The sequence below is a fragment of the Heteronotia binoei genome, chromosome 21 (genome assembly GCF_032191835.1).
Source record: "Heteronotia binoei isolate CCM8104 ecotype False Entrance Well chromosome 21, APGP_CSIRO_Hbin_v1, whole genome shotgun sequence".
NCBI lineage: Eukaryota > Metazoa > Chordata > Lepidosauria > Squamata > Gekkonidae > Heteronotia > Heteronotia binoei.
Window position 1 is genome coordinate 57,954,047 of NC_083243.1, and position 21,372 is coordinate 57,975,418.

The following is a 21,372-nucleotide window of genomic DNA, read 5'->3' on the forward strand; positions in this document are numbered from 1 at the left end:
CTGCTGTGAATCAAAGGACTCTATTAACTGCAGAAAATTCAGCAGCTGTGAATCTCCCCCAATGGAAAAAAGTGCTTTTCAACAAGTTGTGAGATATGTAGTATTATTTAGACTTCAACCATCAGTTTCATCCTCCACCACTTATATACAGCCTCTTAAAAACTGTGCTATATTACTCTTCTGTGTTAAGGCTCAATCTTGTGTATGTCCCACAACCTAAGCACCTTCACAACAAAGAGGGCTTATACTCTTCCCAAATCTAATGTTGCAATTTATGATGTTTCAGAAGCAATTTTTAGACTGTATCTCTGTTTTAAGGGGACAGATATAGTATAAGTGATAACTCTGAAGACCTTGTTGTGGTTTAGTTTGAGCTATGCATTCTAATTCAAAGCACTTTTTTGCATACTTTTGTTTTCTGTGTGGTAGAATTAATGCTGTGCATTTCACAATCACTGAAATATAGTGAAGAAGAGTGAAAGATTGATCTATGTTCTCTTCTGTTATTTACACATATCTTCATTAATCCTAAAACTTGGCTTTTTTGTTAGTGTATGCTGTTTATCACATAGGTGTACCACACATTAGTGACATGAGGGTAAATGAAGGGAAGTGAAGACTAAGTGAATGGCTACTTCCCTGTCTCCAGTAATAGATCACCAGGAGGTATGCACTTTTCTAATTTGGAAGGAGAAAGGTTAGCCAAGGGGAAGTGGTGTGTGTGGTGGTGGGGGGGGTGTTCTTCTGGTTGCAAGGCATCCAGTTTTGTTGATGATTCTGTGTGGAGGGGCCTTAGAAAGGATTTGGTTATAGGAAATGTTTGCCTTAAAGTAATGGAGAGTGGAAGGCAGAAGCCAGTGCATGCAGCCCTGAACTTGGATAATCTCTATATCTTATTTTCAATATCAGATTCCATTGGCAGATACTGTCAGTAAGAACTAAGAGGACAAGCACTATAGGAGAGAGTCTACCATGGTAAAGACCCTCTGTTTAAAAAAAAAAAACCCTACTCCCCATAAAAACAAGCACAGTTGAGAATTGTACCTGCACAGTTCTCTCATGGCAGCAGGAAATAGCAGTGGAAGATTGCAGATGCTAGCCCTCACCACCTGCTGAAGCACTGAAGCATCAAGAGGGATGGGAGGAAATGGGTGGACATTCTTACAGAGCAATTGGCAGCTTCCCTTTCCCTGCTTAAAAGTTAGTACCCCATCACTGAAAGAATGAAGTCCATTTGCTGCTGAAAGATAGAGACAAACATCCTCCTAACCCATTTCCATGCACATGATATCACAAACAAGATACAGCCTCATATTGCAATAAAGATCACAAAGGGAAGTAAAATTGTATTGTAAGATTTGGGGGGCCCACACTCCTCCTAACAGTAGTTGAAGCTGAGTAGGAGGGTTTAGCCCTGCTCCTTTTGATCAAACAAGGATTGGGATGGGAAATTCCCACGAATGCTCACAGGTTCCTGATGCTAAATTTAATATGCAAAGTATTTCTTCTCTTTCTTTAAGGAAAGATCACAAATTGAAATTACACATGAAAGCATACATTTGTGTATAGAACAAGGACTGATATAAAGTAATACGTGAATAACCCACTGAGTTCAGCAGGACAAGTTTTATAAGTTCTGCAAGAAAGGTAACTGATTTCCCAGCCCACAATCAGCCTATGACACTAAGTCAGCAGGGTATTTTTTTTCTTGATAATTGTGTGTTGCTGCCTGCTGCTCTACATTTTGACAGCCATTTCCATAGATGCTTTTATGAACAGCAGAAATATTCTGTCTCTTTTCTCACTCCCTATGCTAACAGCACAATCAGGACTGCTGGAACAAGAAGCCTGGAGAGGGTTCTTCAAAAGCAACAGCACTTCAAGATACCACTCTCTTGTCAATAATATCAGCAAGAGAGGATGCAGGGAAAGGGGAAGAAGTACAATGTTTTGCTGGTGGTGTCCTGCAGATACTTTCTTTGCTTATGGATCCTATGGCCTTTTTGCAAATATATCTAATTGTCACTATGACCTAATTGACTAGCTGTTTTTAGTTATACGTTTATCTTAACTGCTTTAAAGGGAGTTCATTTCTAAAGTCAACCCCAGTGTGGGATTTGCATTTGGAATTGGTCCTTTTATACTTCACTTCGTAGAGATTATTATAACCCAGCTTTGTGAGTATGCTGCCTTTTAAAGTACTTGTTTTCCAGTATAACATGGAATCATTTGGAGTACAACATTCGTCAGTCTGAACTGATGTTATTGAAATTGTTTTTCTTATGTAAATCGCCCAGAGCTTGGCCTTGGCCACGATGGGGTGATTAATTAAATTGAATAAATAATAATATTAGAATCACACGGAAAAACATATTTCTCTTGAACTGCTTTCAGAGCCTATATAAATGAAAGAAGTATGGGTTATAGATATTTATTAAAATATTTCTCACCTTCAAGGTAGCGTACAATAGCCAACATTAATACAGAGACTTGTATCCCATCACTTCACATAAACAAGGGTATAAGTTCCTTTGGTACAAAACACATCTGACTGACCAGGAGGATACTTTGCCAATAGAATGTGCTCTGTGCCAACAAAATTTACTGCACTTATCTAGGCAGAACAATAGAATACAGTCCATCTAAAAGTTTTCCATTATTCTGGTCAAAATTTAAACTTTTTACTGTGTTCAGATATTTAAACCTTAAGTTTTAGTTCAGTGAATCTCGGACTGGTATGATGTGCTTCATTTCCATGGTATAGTTAGAATCATAGAGATAGAAGGGGACCTCTAGGGACATCTAGCCCAACCCCCTGCACAATGCAGGAAATTCACAAATGCCTCCTTCCCCAACACACTCAGCAGACACATAGCTATGAGAGGGCTCTCCCCAATTTGTCCAGCCCAGGCAGGGAGGTTATTAGAATTTCTAAATTGTTGGGCTGGAGAGTAGGTGTGAACTGACCATGTCATTGTCTCTGGCTAGGGAGGTCATTAGCATTTCTAAAGGGTTAGCCCTGACCTGGGACATGGCTGCTCAGTCAAAACAGCAAGAGCAGTTTCTCCATTCCTTCATACAGCCTGATCCACTTAACAGGTTTCCTTGAAAGTAAGCTCCACTGTGCTAAACTGCTCCCTGCCAGCCCCCCCCCCCCCCAGCAAAAAATTTCTGGCTACCGTACTGAACCCCAGTAATCTCTGCTGCATGCCCATAAGATGGCAAAAAAACCTCCAGGATCCCTGGACAAACTGGCCTGGAGAAGAATTGCTGCCTGACTCCAAAGTCGTGAACAGCAATTCTCTGAGTGCGTAAGAAGGGGCCAAGAGAACTTAGCACTAATGCAGTCCTTCCTGCCCTCTTCCTCATGATTGCTTGTTCACAGAATCAGCATAGCTGTCAGATGGCCATCTAGCCTCTGTTTATAATTCTCTGGAGACCCCACAACCTCCCAAAGAAGCCTGTTCCACTGAGGAGCTACTCTAACCGTCCGGAAGTTCTTCCTAATGTTCTGTCAGATAGCTATTGTGATGTTGCTTGAAAATTAACAGAATAATTTAAAACAATGCGGTATTTCCACATTCCTTCCTGTCCATTGAGGAATATATTTGGTGAGTTTGAGCAGAAGAAAAGACCATCCACTCTTATGGTTCCTGCTATTGTTATAATCAAAACTGAGCAATGGATGTCACTTAGTCTTACCAGAATCTACACAAAGTTCTGTTTTCCTCTAAAGTTTTAAAATTGAACCTTAACTTTTGAGTAAAACTAGCTATGAAGAAAGAGCTCGGTACCTGCAAACAATTGTTCAGCACCATCTAGATCCTTCAACTTTTGAAGACTTTGCAGCTCAGGTTTTCTGTCCAGCACCCTGCCATCATGTGCCCTCTGAAACTGGTAAGAATATAATAATTTAAAAATTATCTTTATGTTTATTAATACTTAAAGTGCAGTATTTCTAGATAGTCAAAACATAGATTCTACCAAACTGTTCTATAGTATGATTGAGACTTCCATATTGAAGAATTTATATTTCATGAAATATAATTTGATTGTGTTTACAAAATCAAAATCATTGAATACAGCTAGCTAATCAGCTGTTTTTCTGCAATACACCATCACATTATATGTGAAAGTCATCATTGTATAGGATACTTAAGCATCATCTTAAGCCTAGGTGATGTATTTTATCTTAAAAGAAAGCTTACATTTATTCTTGCTCTGGAAGATATGTAAGCATTTCTGATATCAGTGAGTTTATAGTTCAAAAATATACATAGGTATATGGTCATTTCCCCATGGAAACCAAGTTTTTAAATCCCTTGTATAAGATACTGCATTTTCAGTTAACTAATAAAACAATCACTAAGAATACAAGTAACTCAAGGCCTTACCTTTCCTGTACAAATAACTTCTTGAGCTCCTGACGATTATTTCATTTATTTTATTTCCCCTCTTTAGATCATTAAATATCTGTTCTGTTTATCAGCAGGTAAGACAAAGTGTCCAAAAAAAAACCCCTTCTGTTCTTATTAATCTATTACTAGAGCACTAAGCTTGTAACCATGTTGTATGCAAACTTTCCTGATTGCTCTTGTTTATACTAAAAGAGAGAGGGGAATTCACACTACTGAGAAATTACCACTACATTTTCGAGTTTTAGTCTTTACTAACCCCAGGTCTGCATGAAACACTAACACTGTGGTTCTGGGATTAAGGTAACTAATGGGAGAGACATCTGTTGAGCTAGTAAGACTTGATTGTGTTTGACCTTTTGTTTCTCAGCATGAACAAGTAGTACTGGATGGCAGTGGTGTGCTTTGTACCCTGTACTGTCTTTCTTTGATGTTAGCAGATACTTTATAAATTCAGTATGATAGAGAAGGGAAGGGAAATACAATTTATGTGTTGCAGATAAACTTTTATACTGTCTTGAAATAAACTAAAATGCTACTGCTGATGCTACTCACCTACTTGCAATAAAGAAAAGTCACAGAGCAGTTTGCTTCTGAAAACAATAGATGGAAATCTAGAGATGCAAATAGAGCAGGATTTATACATATGGTCTAAAGGAAATAAACTGGAAAGGCTTGTAGCTCAAAAAGATGCAGTCATTTAGTCTTTCGGTGTTCATTGTTTTTACTTTAAACGATAATGGTAAATAGAAATAAAAGCAGCACACAGTGTAGTGAATGCCAGAGTGGAAAGCAATAGGAGCATTTTAGAATGAAGATAAAAATAAGACAGATGTAAAATCAGTGTTAAAATACTATCAATATATTGAATATTGTCCTTAAACCTTTATTAATGGTGTCTTGCTTAATCTATCAATCAATTATAAATGTTTGAAATTATACACGTGCATTTATATAACAGCTGCATAGTCTTTATACAACCAAGTAATGCTTAATAGATGTATCCCAAGACTGGGAAGGGCTATTTTGCACTGCCTGCTTCTTTTTATAGAAAGTGTGGCAGTATGTTTTCATCAACTTGTGCCATATTCTTTTGACTAATGGAGAAAGGCACAATTTTCCTTTGGTACATATTTTCTGAGATGGGTAGAAATTGTTTTTCAATAATATGCTTGATGAAGTGTTGAGTTAAACGTTGAGTACCACCCCCACCCCCCTTCAACAGGTACCTTTTAACAACTATTGTAAATTAATTTTAAAAAATAGATATCTGACCAACAATTATGAACCATATTTACACTGGAAGACTCTATAGACATATGAAGTGTATTGAAAATTACACTTCTCAATCCCAACATTAGAATTTTTTGTCTGTGTTTAGCTGGGTTTTTTTAAAAAAATTACATGGACAAAACAACTAAAATCAAACAAATCAGTAGTTAAATATTGCGAACTTGGATAGGATTGCCAACTTGTCCTGAGGCAGACCAATGGCTGCTGACCCCATTGCTGTCTGGAAGCAGCTTCGCAAAGTCTCAAGCAGAAGCTTTTCCAGCCCTTCTACTTAATATCTGTTAGCCTGAAATTCTGGGAGCTGAAGTGGGACTTTCTATATAAAAAAGTGGATATTCTGTTTCATTTCCCCCCCTGCTGATATGTCACAGTAGTAAGAGGCAGTAAGTTTTATACATGATTATATATTTTTAAAATTTCATTGTAAGAGAAGATAAATCTGTTTTATTCTAAGTTATGCTAATGTTCTAAGTAGATGCTTTCCTAGAGTAAAGCCACAATCCTAAACACATATATCTAGAAGGAACTCCTACTTAATTCAGTGGGATTTACGTTTGAGGGGACCTTCTTAGGATTGCACTGTAAATACATTACGATTTGCTTAGATTATGGGGTCCGGATTTGCCTGTTACACATGACAAATTATTCAGATAGGATTTTCTCTTCCATTTTAACTGAGAATAAAACAGAATGCTTCATTAAATAATTTACCCAGCCTGTGCAGTCTACACAGTGCAACTCTCTTGAGGACTATGATGCAGATCAAGATCCATCAAAGCAATGGGTTCTTGGAAGGGCTTTCTGATTAGTGTTAGGCTTGTGTCCATCTCTTTCAGTCTTCTTCCTTCGGTACAGGGTTTTTTTGTAAAAAAGGCCCAGTAGGAACTCATTTGCATATTAGGCTACACACCCTGACCCCAAGCCAGCTGGAACTACATTCCTGTGTGTTTCTGCTAAAAAGAAAAAAAGCCCTGCTTCTAGACAAATATGCTCTAGTTTTTACTGTTTGTAGAAATTGGTCCTAACAGTAACTATGCCAGTATGTTCTAGAAGTTATCTGAATGTTCCCCCTCAGATAGGTGCCCAAAGCTCATTTATTATTGAAAATAATGAATTAGATCATTTGATGATGAATGCAAAGAGAACAGCCGGGTGGATTATAGCCTAAAGGGAGAATGTTGAGATCTTATTATCAAGAAATTCTTGAAGCAAAATATTTCAAACCTCTCTAGTCATATCCTTAAGTTAACTTCAGTGAGGTAAGATGCTAGTAAATGTCGCTAGTTGATGCAGAGACCCAGCTAATACCAAGTGGTAAAACATTTTGGAGTGGTGTTTAATTCTAGTGCTAATCAGCCTATGTGGCATGTTCCAACATACATGTTCCTAGATTTGTGGAACACAGGCCACTGATAGGGTTGCCAGCTTTGAGAGGTAGAAACTGCGAGGCTGGGATATGGGAAGGATAGAGACTTCAATAGGGTGTAATTTATACTTTATACTTTAAATTATAAATTTAATGCCATAGAGCAGGAGTGTCAACTCATTTGTTACAAAGGCCAGGAACTTTCTGGGGCCAGGCCATGTGTATCATAAAATATAATGCCAGGTAGTGGATATATAAACTTTATAAAGAGAAACACAATTAACGATATTTTTTACTTAAGATACAAACATGCTTAAAACTGTTGTGATGGTTTGTTTAAAATGGAAAGGTGAGGGAATAGTGGGATTTGTCAATCCAATTTTAAAAATAAAACATCAAGAAAAAGCACAATGATTACAGCCGAAACGAAAAATATAAACCAAAAATATAAAATGCTCTGGGCTTAGGAAACCATGAAATGGCTGAGCGTTGCAAGCTTCTCCCCCTGCCCCCAGGTCTACTTAGATTGGCAATGGTTCCCCTTTGGCAGTGGGTTCCCAGGTTAGAGTACTCACTAGGACCAGTTCTAAAGTCCATTCAGCAGAGGCATGCAAGGTCACACAACTCCAGCAAGGAATAACTTCTGATTGCCCATATAAATGCTGAAAAGTGAAACTGAGCTCTACTCCATTAAAATACATTGCAACACAGACAAAGCTGCAAGGAAAATATGGAATGGATTTTCCATTAAGGTCAGATAGACTACTACCAGAATTGAAAATAATGAATTAGAGTCATTTGATGATGAATGCAAAGAGAACAGCCAGGTGGATTATAGCCCAAAGGGAGACTTCCCAGAATAGTTTGTCTGGGCACAGAGACCTTAATGGAAATTCCGTTCCGCATTTTCATTACAGCTTTGCAATCCCAGAATTGCTTCCTGCTTAAGCCTGCAAAGACAAGGAAGAAGGAATTTGGAACATCGGCAGCCTTGGAGCTTCAAAGGGTGAGAACGGGAAGGGGAGAAAAGACCCAGTAGGCCTGATTAAAGCCCTGGGCGGGCCAGTTCTGGCCCTCAGGTCAGATATTTGACATCCCTGCTTTAGAGTCTACCTTCCAAAGTGGCCATTTGCTCCAGGTGAACTGATCTCTGTAATAACAGCAGAATTCCAGCCACCACCTGAGGTTGGCAACCCTGGCCACTGACCACGAGCACTGTTTTGCTTGGAAGCTAAAAGGTTAATTCAATTGATCCATTTTTTAAAAAAAAAGCAGATCATTATGCCCCTTTGATTATTTACAGATTGCATTCGAGATAAGCTTCCCTGTTGGCAAAATCAGTGTGGTGTAGTGGTGAAAGTTAGACTGGGAACTGGGAAACCTGGGTAGGGATGTGCAAAAAAAAAAAAATTCGGTGTTACACGGATTCGGAAGTATACGGGGGGAAAAAATTCGGAATCCTGGTATACTCCTGAATACCGCATTCGGAATAGCCGCATATACGGTAGATGCGCGGCTATTTCCGAATATACGGCCCTATTATACCCTATGGGCCATTGAAATCAATGGCAAATAGGGTATATTTGAAGCCGCCTGGAGGGGAGGGGGTTTGAGGGAGAGCCCCCAAATTTGCAGGGGACCTGCAGGGGACTCTCCCCTCCAACCCCTCCAAGTGCCAAAAAGATTGGGCCAGGGGATCCCATTCCAGGGGCACCCAAAGAGGGTGCCCCTATTCCATCATTATACCCTATGGGCCATTGAAATCAATGGCAACATAGGGCATAATTAGAGGCTACTGGGGGGCAGGGGGTTTGAGGGAGAGCCCCCAAAACTGCAGGGAACCCGCAGGGGACTCTCCCCTACAAAACCCCCAAGTCCCAAAAAGATTGGGCCAGGGGGTCCCTGTCTTTGGGCTCCCCAAAAGGCCCATTGCCAACAATGATGGGGAAAGCCCAATTAGCCACTTCCTCACTGTAATTGTCGTGGGAAAAGTGGCTCTGGGGAGCAGGGGGTTTTGAGGAGAGCCCCCCAAACTGCTGTGCAGCTTCAGGGCACTGTCCCACACAAAACCCATAAGGCCAAAAACAAATTGGACCAGGGGGTCCAATTCTGGGGCACCCAAAGCCAAACCTAACTTCACACCAGAGAATCTCTATAGGACCCAAATGCACTACATCCCTCTATCTACTCTATGAACCCTGCAGGCCTGGAACCAATATAAACTCAGTTGCCAACATCACTGTCACAGAAAACACAATCGGCTCAAGGTCTGCTCTGCAGACCTGGCTGCAGCAAACCCAGATGCCAGCTCTCCAGCCCTGCCCCAAACAACACGGGGAGAGCTGGCCAACCACAACAAGCCTGCTGGTTCTGGGTCTCTCACCCAGGTGCCAGCTTCCCTGCCACAGAACATGCAATCTACAGATGCCAGCTCTCCAGCCCTGCCCCAAACAACACGGGGAGAGCTGGCCAACCACAACAAGCCTGCTGGTTCTGGGTCTCTCACCCAGGTGCCAGCTTCCCTGCCACAGAGCACACAATCTACTCTATAAAAACAAGAAAGTGACCCAGCCCACACACACCCTCACCAACCCCCACACCAACCAAATCAAACAGTACTTTTAAAACAGTAAAAAAATTAACTTTTAACAATACAGGAACTTAGGAAATTAGGCCAAACAGCACCCCCCCCCAAGAACCAGAAGAGAAGAGTAACAGCAGCACAACACAGCAGCAACAAATCAAACACTGAATACTTTTAAAACAGTAAAAAACTCAACTTTTAACAATACAGGAACTTTGCCAACCCCCCCCCCCAAAAAAAACCCCTTCACCCTTACCCCAAGAAATCCAAGCCACCCAAATCAGGAGAAGTAAAAGGACACTGCACTTTTAAAAGTCCTCTCACTAAATTAAGATATGGGCAAATTAGCAAACCCCCCCACACCCCAAGCCCCCACCCCCAGCAGAACCTAACCCCAACCCCAAATAGGCTACCCACCCAGTACTCACCCACCCAAATCTGGATAAGTAAAGGGACTCTAGTCCTTTTACCAACAAAAACTAAAACAAGAAGAACCCCAAAACTGTCTTACCTTGTCTTCTCTACTCCTGGGAAGTCTGGTAAGGCTGAGTGAGAGAGCAGCAGGCAGCAGCTGAAGCCAAGGGCCAGCCAGCAGCAGCACAATCTCTCACACCAACACAGCAGCAATGGAGGAGTCCAGCCAGGAAGACTCCTTAGAAAGGTTCTCTGGCCCTACAGAGAGCAATTTCAAAAAATAGCACTGCTCTCTGATTGGCCAGACAACAGTGCTTACTTGGATACCCAAGTAAGCAAAAGATCAAAATAACAACAATGTAGTTGATGGCTGGGCCATCAGCTACACACAATAGCCCTGCAAAGCATGCATTTGCAATGCATTTTGAAAATGCATGCTTTGGATTGGCTGCTGGGGCTTCTCTTCCCCCCCCCCCCCTGATCCCAGGGAGGCTATGGGAGAGGCGGGAAGAGGCTACTAAAGGCGGGAAAGTAGGCAAGCAGCTCCCCTGAGGCTGCAGAAGCTACTTTCCCGCCTTTTGTATTGACAGCCATATACTTACGAATAGCTATTCGGCAGTATACGGCGAGCCGTATTCGGCTGCCGCATAATAGGCGGCAATGGGAATCGGCTACAGCTGATTCTGTATACAGCCGAATCAGTGGTGATTCGGCTGTATATGCGGTTCGGCCGAACCGAATGCACATCCCTAAACCTGGGTTTGAATCCCCACTCTGCAATGGAAGCTTGTTTGGGACCTTCCATGCACATACTTGCAGCTTAACCTAACCCACAGGATTGTTGTGAGGATGAAAAAATGGGGAAAAGAAAATTAAAGAAGCCCTTTTTGGTCTCTATTGGGGAGAATGGCAGGGTATAAATGTGGTACATAAATACGTTAAGTAAATAAACATATATAAATACTTTTATAGCAACATCCCCAAAAGATTAGTATAATTAGATCCAGCTTTTAAAATGGGTACAAACATGACTGCAGAAATGATTGTTCCATATGTTTTCTAGATACTGCTTCTAATTTGTATGCCCAGATACATGTGGGACAAGTAGGAAGGCTGGGCTACCGTTCATGGCACAATTGATCAAAACTTTGTCTTAAATTATATCATTAGCAAATATATGCAAGATCCAAAGAGACATTTGTATGAAGCTTTGTAGAATTGCTGCTACTGTCATTGCTATCCCACAGTGGGAAGAAAAAATGATTCTTTAAGGTGTTTGGCCTTTGTTTTATTTGGTTTCTGAACTTTAGTCACCAGCACATTTCTAGTTTCAATACTGGAAAGTTGTCTCAGTGTTGAATTAATATTGAATTATCCATCTTGCTATATGCTGATGATATGGTACAATTATTTATCACAGAAACTGGGCTGAGATACCTACTTAAGCAACATAGAACCTCAGTCAACAAGAGCATTTAAACACATCAAAAGACCACAACTGTAGTCTTGGAGAAAATATTTATGGCAAGAAGGATAGGTTACAAAGGACATACAACATTTTTTAAAAACAATTTTGGGGTTTTCAGAAAAATGTTCACAGAAGTACTATCTGGCTGCAACCAAATGAAAGGCTGCAGTCCAGCCAAGATAATATTGAATTTTCCATACACTGAATGAGGAAACCTAATTTTACTTAAGGATGTTCCTGGGGAAAGTTGTTCTATAGATAACATATGTTGCTGAAGTAGGGGGAATGGTGGAGATTCAGCTACTGGAAATTCTCAAAAATATTATATTTAAATCTTGTTATCTGCGATATATTATTTTAAGCTTGATTGTTTGATGACAATATGTTACTCCAGAAAATGCCTTTTAGAGAAGGTGACATTAGGAAATATATGAATTTAGATCTTCAAGCTTTAAAGTTCTTGTCTTCAGCCTAGGTTCAATGTCATATAAAAGAGCTTGGTGATATTATATGGAGGAATCTTGTTGGCAGTCTTCCAGTTTTTTACCTTTTTACATTTTGTAAGAAATGATTCATGGCCTGGAGAGTTATTTACATTCCTTTTTCTTCTCTCTTCTTTTGCCGGTCCTGTTTTGCCTCGAGATTGCAAAATCCTGTCTTGAGGAATTGAATAAAAATCTTCCCATAGCCTTAATAGCTCTATATAGCTGTGGGAAGTTTTGACTGTTACTTGCTCTGTTATACAATGTACAATAATATAAGGAATAAATATTTGGATTTTTGAAACAAACTGATCATTTCAAATATAAGTTGATCCCTCTTTGTAATTTGAAAATGTTAGGGTGAGCCAAATTTGCAGTAACATCACAGTGGAGAGGGTGAAGAGACTTTCTTGCTGTTGAGATTTTGACTACCATATCTTCCTTTCAAAAAGTGTTTTGATTTTCTTTTGTTTTGGCCTGCTATTGACAAAAGTATCTGTATGACCAGTTTTTGTATGGTTCTACATTTGCTTTGATCTGTTTGTTAAATAATAAATTCATTAAAGATATAAGTATTGCCTCATTACAAATAATGAGGTTCCAGTTGTCACATTTGGTGCCCTGGTGCATACATATGACTTTTGACTGAATCTCTGTGTAGTGATAAACAGAGATGTCATGTCATTCTTTTATTTCCATGTCAATAAAGTATACCTGCTTTTAATATTAAAAATAGTCAGCAGATTGTAGCATAGTTTGGTGAAGTGCCAGTGCCAATTGAGAGCCAGTTTGATGTAGTGGTTAAGTGCGTGGACTCTTATCTGGGAGTACCAGGTTTGATTCCCCACTCCTCCACTTGCAGCCGCTGGAATGGCCTTGAGTCAGCCATAGCTTTTGTAGGAGCTGTCCTTGAAAGGGCAGCTGCTATAAGAGTTCTCTCAGCCACACCTACCTCACAGAGGGTGTCTGTTGTGGGAGGGGGGAGGTAAAGGAGATTGTAACCGGTCTGAGATTCAGAGTATAGGACGGGATATAAATCCAATATCATCATCATCATCATCTAATTTGAGCTTTCTGACTGTGGCATTGGGGCTTTGATGACCCCACTGGGGAGGGTCTTCCCATGGCAAACCTAGTTTAGCCCTGTCTGGTTGTGGGATTTGCTCATCTGACAGTGAAAATAGCTCCAGTCTACAACCTGCTGGGGAGAGGCTCTGAGACTGAGAGTAGTGTTTATTGTAGTTGTAATGCTGAAATGTAAGCATCTCCAAGAGGTATGACTCATCATGTTACCCATGCAGTTTGATTTTCTGGTCTCATAATGAATTTAAATTTTTGGCATATTTATGGGTATTTTCTCCTTCAATTGCATGTCTAAGTAAATAAAAATAACCAAAAAATGGAGAATAGAAGAATGTTGTAAGCCACTTTTGGGTCCCCACTGGGGAGAAAAGTGGGGTATAAATAAATAAATAAATAAAATAAGGGGCACTTAATATTGGCAGCAATATTATATTGTGGGGATGATAAGGGGGAAAAAACATGGTATTGGGACATTGGTTCTATAGCTCACTATTCCATCTTCTGATAGTAATCACAGATGCCATTCCCAGAATGTAACAAAATGTAACAAAAACATAACAAAAATTAGGAGAAAGGGTTCTTCTGTTAATGAGACTTCAGAGCAAAATGGGCTGCTAGACCTAATAGCCATTCCAGAAACATCTGAATAATGAAAATCATGCAGAGCAGCCATGTTTATGTTTCAGTCATTTTCACAATTAGTGATGGAGTAATAGCTCCAAATGAGTGGGGGGCAGACACTGGATTTGTGGGTTCTGGGCCCTAGGCCCATGTTAGATGAGTCCTGACTTGGAGAGCCCAATCTGGCAGATCTTTAGCCCGGTCTTGCAGATCTCAGAAGCTAAGCAGAATTGACCCTGGTTAGTATTTGGATGGGAGACTGCCAAAGAATACCAGGGTCACTACACAGAGGCAGGCCGTGGCAAACAATCTCTGCACATCTCTTGCCTTGAAAACCCTACAGGGTCATCATAAGTCAGCTGCAGAATACTCCAGAATCTTGACCTGACCTTAAGTGGATCTGTTTCAGGCCTTCCTGATTGCCACAAGCTCCCTTATCTGAATATAGCACAGAGTTCCCAGTAGCACATTGGAGTCTTAAACCATTGTGTTAATAGCAAATTCCCCTTGAATGGAAATTATCAGCAGCTTAATTTTAACAGATCAGGGCTTGACATCACTTGGATGGAAGACAACATGGATGGAAGATGAGCTCTTTGAAAGTTCAGTGGAATATAGATTTCATAGTTCCCACTTGATTGACAGAGGGTTTTTTACTGTAAATACCTTTTAAACACATAGCCAAAATAGGTGATTCTTAAAGAATATTTTAAAGAAGGTAAAAAACTCAACTGTTTATAGTTCATATTGTTTTCATTATTGATACATGCTGAAAAGAATTTTGTTTATATACTAGTTTGAAATTAATAAAGTAATATTTCAATTTTTCAGCATGTCCATATTTTCTACAGTTTGTTACCTCATGTTTCTAAATTAAAATAAATGTAATAAGTTAACAGTTTTGTTGTGCCCACTTCTATAACCCATGAAATTAACAAATTACCTAAATCTGTATCAACCATCTGACAGAAAAGCTAAGTGGTTTGTGGCTTTCTAAACTAATCAGTATTGCTACCATGTTTGGTTTCTGGCTCTATATATTTATCAGATAAGGGGTCTTGGTTTTAAATTTTGGTAGTATTATTCCAGAGGAGTAGCAATGTCAACTGCAGCTTTAAAAGACACTTTCTTTTGGTGAGCTTTGGCTTCTAAATGCTTATGTCATAAAACACCTTAACATATTTTTAAATGAGCCCCAAGATTCAGTGAATACATTATGATGTGGAAATATCAAACCTAAAAATAGCACACATGAAAGACATAAAGTCTGGTGGGGAAAAAACCTATTAGGGGCTACATTAAATGTCAATATACCCATCCATTGTTATCAGACAAAAATTCTTAAACTCTACTGCTCTGATATACAAAATGTTCAACTTATTTTTGCTGAAGCTAAAGGCTGTTTTGTTTATTAATACAATTAAATAATTTTGCACACAGAAATCATACCCAGTGTTGTTTGCCATTTATTATGGCCAACTGAAACATCACGAAGTAGTGAGCAGAACCCTTCTTCAGGCTGATTAGTAAAGCAACGAAGGAGAAAGGGGGAGAACAAGATTGTAACCCATCATCCTCAGCAAACTGTCTCTCCCCAATCTCTCTTCTTTACAGGGTATGGGGAGTGTCTTATTTTTCTTAACATCCATACCAATGAAATCCTCTGAGAAACTGAAAATAAGCTCACTATTTTGCCTTCTTTTGATTGGCCTAATAAAGGTATTACCCTGCTCTTCTGGTTTTAGCATTTATATTTCTTTTGCAAGTTGGTGAGGTCTAAGGTCAAAGTGAAATTTTAGAGGGAGCCTAATTCGTTTTTCTTATAAGATGAAAAAACTGCTTGTTAGCACGCTCCAGCTCTTGTGAACACTAACAATTTTTGGTAGTACTGTGTGATTTCAAAAACATTCAAATGTGGTTATAACATAATGGATGTATCATATTTTAGCTACAAGACTGCTGGATCAAAACTATTTTTATAGAACTCTTTTCTTTTTTTCTTTTCTTTTTTCTTGTAAACCTGTAGACGGTGAGTATTCTTCCTGATTGTTAAGCTGTTGGCTCATTTTTGCATACTAACACATCCCTCTTTAAACTTTTAGCATGCATAGTAGCAACATAACAAATTCTAATTTTTTTCTTTCCTGTACTCATCTGTAAATGCCCTCCAACCTCTGCCGTTCGTCTCACGTCTCACACCTGTAATCTTTTTTATCTTTCTTCCCTTTTCCTCACTTCTGTCCACCTCTCCTTCATCACTTCTCCATTCTCAACAAAGAAAGAAATGGTGTGATATTTCTTCTCCTTCCCAAGCCACCACTAGAAAGCATTGGCCACTTCAAGGTAAAGGGCAAAGGCTTGAAACGGAAGGTCTTTCACACTAGCTATGAATGGTATGCTGTGCAGAACATCAACAGTTACTTTTTTTGCTCTTCCCCACCATTTTAAAATGCTTTGGCTCCTTGTAAAACTAGAACAAGAGAGAATTTTTGAACACTGGAATGGGGTATTCAAAAGGGGAATTCTTTTATCTTTGTGCGTGTGTTCGTGTGTATTTTTTTGTCCCTTCTACAGGGCACAATAAATTCCCCACTTTTGTGCCTGCGGTGATTGTTTTAAGATTCAGTGCCTGGGTCATAAAGAGAAACATCCCCACTTCAAGAGTAAACGGAAGATTTTGCTAGTTTCAGAAAGTGTTGGGGCAAAGCAGACACAGTATCATTTGAGTTATTAGATCAGGCTTGTGGCAGTGCGCTTTTAAAAGCCGTGTTAGACTTCTGACCTGGCCATCATGGCTTTCAGTAACCTCTTTAGAGAATCTAGCAGAATGAAAGCAAGAAATGCATCCTGAGATTTATCTCCCTTCAGCAGAAATCCAGACGCATGGGTTTTCTTTACTATAGAATTAGCACAAACATTTATTTAGAGTGGCTTTCTGATATCAACACATTTTTCACAAAGTCATAACAATATTAAATATCTAAATTATTTCAAAAGTTGGCTTAAAAGCAGCATCTTAACTCATTTTCAATACATTTTCTCCTAAGCCTTTTCAGCATTCCTACCCCAGTATGGCTGAAAATCATACATGAATTAAAGCTTGTTCTGACCACTTTTCTGCTGGCACCCCATCATATCCCTTGAAAAGTCAAGGGTATCCTTTTGAGCATGATTTGATATGGTTGATAGGGAGGCAGCTGGAAGGGAAAAATCAGCAACCACTCCCATCTTGCTGTGTTTTCACTTGAGCTTTGGGGTTCTTTGGAGCCCAGACTATGAGTACATTCTGTTAAATAACTTTGGGACATGGATGTCCTAAATGATTTGTTATAGTGATGCCCTTGAAGAATGTTATTATTTTAAAATCTAAAATATGCATTGAATATATTAGGATATAACATTAAAATTAGTGTAAAGGTATATTAGCACAAGGGAGGCATAGATTTCAGAGGGACTTCTGTGCAGTGTTTGGCTGCAGGTTCCTCAGCTGGGTGGGTGTGCATGTGTATAAAACTTTCTGAAATAAGTTGACTTTATGCCCATGTGTGTTGGGAGTCAACGCTTGACTTTTTTCTTCCTGTTAGAACTGGCTGTTAGCTTACTGTGGTATTCCTTCATGTTTGCATCATTGTTGAAAAACAGAAATGAGTTGTGTAGTTTTGACGATGGGGATACCTGACCTGCAGAGAAATTAAGATTCCTGCATTTGCTGTAGGTAAACAATATAATGTCTCTAGCTCTTAATGTATAGCTGAGAGTGTCTGAACTTGGGACAGAATTGGCATTGTTCATGGTATGGGCAGCTGGTACCTTTTTGTAAATTTCAGCTGCAGTCAGTTGGTGCCCAACTACAGTGTTATATTTACAGGGCTGTGCAAGTGATCTCTAATAGGCAGTGGGCAAAGAATAAAGAAATAATCAGTTATGATTAAATGAAAAGACTGCACATATTTGGACTAATGGAAGGTTGCCCCATGAAATATAGCCCTTTTTTCCATCTCTTATAGCAGTTTCACTGCTATAGCCATCAAATCTAATTCCTGTGCTGCTGTTGCTGCCCTTCTCCTTTGGAGTCCTGTCTAAGGAAAATGATTTCTTTAGAATCTCAACCAGGCTGCCTCTCAAATTCGTCTTGTTCTTTTTACAAAGATAATGAACCATGTAGTATCCACTTCTGACCTTTAGGAATTTATGTATTGAGAATATAGAGAAGAAAATAGATGTGAGCCTGTATCTTTTCAGTGCCTAACCAGCCTAGCCCCCATCTGCTTTGTTGCCACAGACCTTGGAGCTTGAGCTTAGACCACCCCACCAGCCTTACAAATGCAGGCTTTGCATGACTACTTGAGATGGACTGGGTTTGCTGAGATGGTTCTGGCTGGCTGAGTTAACATTGTCCTGCCTGCACCAAAGAAGCAGCTGATTGCGGGGGGGGGGGGGGGGGAGGTCCTCCTTCCTGATTCCTTGCTGAAGCAGATTTGCTCTAATGTATGGGGTCCCTCTTGTTCCCTGTAGGCTCCTACCCAGAGACTCAGACGTCCGAAGTTCCAGCAGCAGCGCAGATGGACGGGCCCGATCTAGCCTTCCCCATGTCTCCCCGGACTAGCAAGAGCCGCATGTCTATGAAGCTACGGCGCTCCTCTGGTTCAGCCAACAAGACCTAAGAAGAAATTATGCCTGCAGCACCTTTTCATGCTATTCCTGTGCCTAAAGAGAATATTTTCCCCACAGTCATCCACTCTTAGGTTTATTTTAGAAAACCATATTGGAATTTAATATTTTCACACTGAAAATATTTTAGCTTTTGTTAGAGTATTTTTTATCAGACTTCCCGCTGCCATACTTTGTCAGTGCAGTCCTTTTCTGTATCTTTTACCTTTTCTTCTGAGATGTTCAACAGCAGCCACTCTGTTTTAACCTCTGGGGCTGGTTGCTAGCCACCCCTGGATATGGAGACTGCAGGCATGTTCTGCTCTATTTATTGTGCAACCCTCTCAATAATTAAAAAAAATGTACCATTTGCAAATGAATGTACTACTTTTCCAATGAAGATGTGTCTGTGAAGTCCTCTTCAAAGGTGATGTTCAAAATTGCATAAAATTATGTACAGAGTATGTGTGTGATATGAATAAATCCTTTCAAGTAAACAGGTCCAACACCAGCTCTGTTACTGTCATTCACTACTGAACAGGCACAATAACAGGATCCTGGTGCTGAATTGTAAACTTTCTACTTTCTCTTGCTAGTATTTGCTTTCCAGTTGGGAGTTATGGCCACAGAAAGCAATTCCTACTTTCAGCAAAATGAGACTATTCCTAAGTCTGTAAAATACATATATACTCACACGTCTTCAAGCACTTTGCCATGTCAAGTCACTGCTCTGAGCTATGTACTGGGAAAAAGGGACTGTGCCCTTATAGCTGCAGATGTCTATGCGAACACATTCCACCTCACACTCCCACTGTCCCCAGAGGTATTTTCCTACTGAAGAAGACATACAACTGTGTTGTCTGCCATATTCCACTCTAACAAAATGTAGCATGGCACCAGTACTAACTGCATGTGTAAATACCCATCCCTCACTTGGGCAACTATAGAATTATATATTGATGTATTTGTTCACCGTGTAGTATATACAAATTTGTAATGGTTGAAAAAAAGACATGCTATTTAATAATACAATAAAATTATTCTTACCACCTTCTGTATACTCTGTATTCCACTTAAAACATTGGAAAATGCTTCAATCAATAGCAATTTGCCTAGTTCTGCAAGGAGGTTGAAGAGCAGTCATGGAATGGCTTGTCTTTTTGATAAGGGATTGCTGAGATTTTTACAGCAAGCTTTGTGACAACTAATAATCTCATTCACAGACTCTTCCATTAGTGGTTCCCATCTAAAACCTCTTGGCTCAATACATTTGATAGGCCTGTACCAAGTAAAGTAAATAGCAATTGTCCCATTGAATTAATTTTGCCTAAAACACCTCCTTTACCATGTACAAAACATTCTTCTACAGAAGTTTCTGTATAAGGTGGCTCTAGATTTCCCAGCCCTGTAGGGTTGTCCTGGGCAGAATGAGGTTGGCTTCAGTGTTCACAGCTGAGTGCTGGTAAACTGTTCTCACAATTCATCAGTGTTTACTGGCTGCCTTGTGTAAATATCAGCCCCAGCACTGCCCAAAGCAGTTCAGATTCCCACGAAATATGAAAAATTACCCAAGTGGAAAGAAGGTGGGGGTTATTTTTTTTCTTACACTATCAAACATGTAAGCTACTTTAAGGCAGCCCTTGCCTGCTGATTTGCAGGGAAAAGTATTAGGTGCTCTCGTAAATGAGTGAGTTGGGGGAGGGGGGAGGCTCAAAGCTAAATTCATCTTGAATTATCCTTCATGTTGCATGTTGTATTTTTCACCTGACCAGACGAGTGGGAAATTATCCCAGCAGGTAAACTAAAAGAGAAGCGGGTTTTTGCCACCTCTACTAATCTGCCATTGAACATCACAGTACTGGAACAGTTGCTTTGTCAGGCTAAAAAAAGCAGCAACATATAAAAGATTGTGCAAAATTAATTTCTTAAAACTAGAAAATATAAAAGCTTTGAAAAAATGAACATCACGGAGAAGATGCATACCTTTATTTCTGGCTATCATAATTAACTAATAAATGTCAAATGCAATCAAAGGGGAATTGTAAACTGGGACCAGAAAGTCATATCAGGCTTCTGACAAGGGGCTTGCAGTATCCCAGTCAAAAACTGTGACTTTTCTTGGAGGGGCTGACCTCTATGCCCTGTTGCAAACTGATTTTTGGAATCATCTTCAGTTCCCAAAATAGTTGGTTAGACTTGGGGGTGAGGAGGACTTCTATTCAAAAAAGCAAGTCTAAACTCCTTAGAGCTCACTGAACTAGTCTGATGATTGTATGGATCTCAGCCGAATCTGGAAGTAGGGGGGGGGGGGGGGGAGGTGACACCACCCCTCCATTCCTAGTTGGCGTTTCCATAAACTTCGAGTACAGCACAAGGTACTCAGAAAAGAAGCGCGGGACAACAAAAGATCACGAATCCAGATTTTTAATAGCCAGTAAAGAGCGAGACAGAAGGGGCCCTGACGCTTATTTAATATGTAAATATATAGGACGGGACTTTGACTTTGCTACGAGTATCCAGCGATATTTTAATACAGGACACAACGAATAAAATACTTCACAACAAATTAAAAGGTTATAAACCTCCGAGGCTGAAAAAACAGATTCTGCTAATGAAAACGAATACACCTTCGTTAAATACAGTGTCGGGAAATTACTTAAGACCGGGGGGGTGGGGAGCGGAAAGAACCAGAATGAAAGAAGTCGCTCACCCGTCCTACTCTCCCCAGAAAGCTTATACACGGGCAGGCACGCAGATGGCTCTAGATTTGGCTATAGAGTATTTCGCGTAAACGGAAAAGTTTTGCCACACGCAACGTCACAATGTTCCGTCGTAAGGCGGAGAGGGCGCTTTCTTCCTGGAGCAGATGGAGTTGGCTTCCTTCCCCGTTATTTCGCTGAAAATTCTACGATTTCCGTCCCGAGGGGTGGGGGTGGGGATTTGATTCACAGAACATACCGTGCGCTCGAACCCCATTATAAGGCAGCAAGGAGGAT

General features: G+C 40.0%; 1 protein-coding gene across 16 annotated transcripts in view; it reads left to right on the top strand.

Annotated features, from left to right (window-relative positions):
* The window catches only part of RALGAPA1 (Ral GTPase activating protein catalytic subunit alpha 1), a 177,027-nt gene extending 157,602 nt beyond the window's left edge, over positions 1-19,425 (top strand). For 9 of the 16 annotated variants that reach the window (XM_060262571.1, XM_060262572.1, XM_060262577.1 and 6 more), the window contains 3 exons: positions 3,773-3,897; positions 16,005-16,119; positions 18,242-18,539. In XM_060262571.1, the coding sequence (XP_060118554.1) occupies positions 3,773-3,897; positions 16,005-16,119; positions 18,242-18,332 (331 nt within the window). In that variant the 3' untranslated portion in view covers positions 18,333-18,539. Of the gene's footprint in view, positions 1-3,772; positions 3,898-4,461; positions 4,493-16,004; positions 16,672-18,241 lie in introns of those variants that run through there. The other 7 variants (XM_060262574.1, XM_060262575.1, XM_060262582.1 and 4 more) reach the window with 4 other exon arrangements.
* The last annotated feature ends 1,947 nt before the right edge of the window (positions 19,426-21,372 follow it).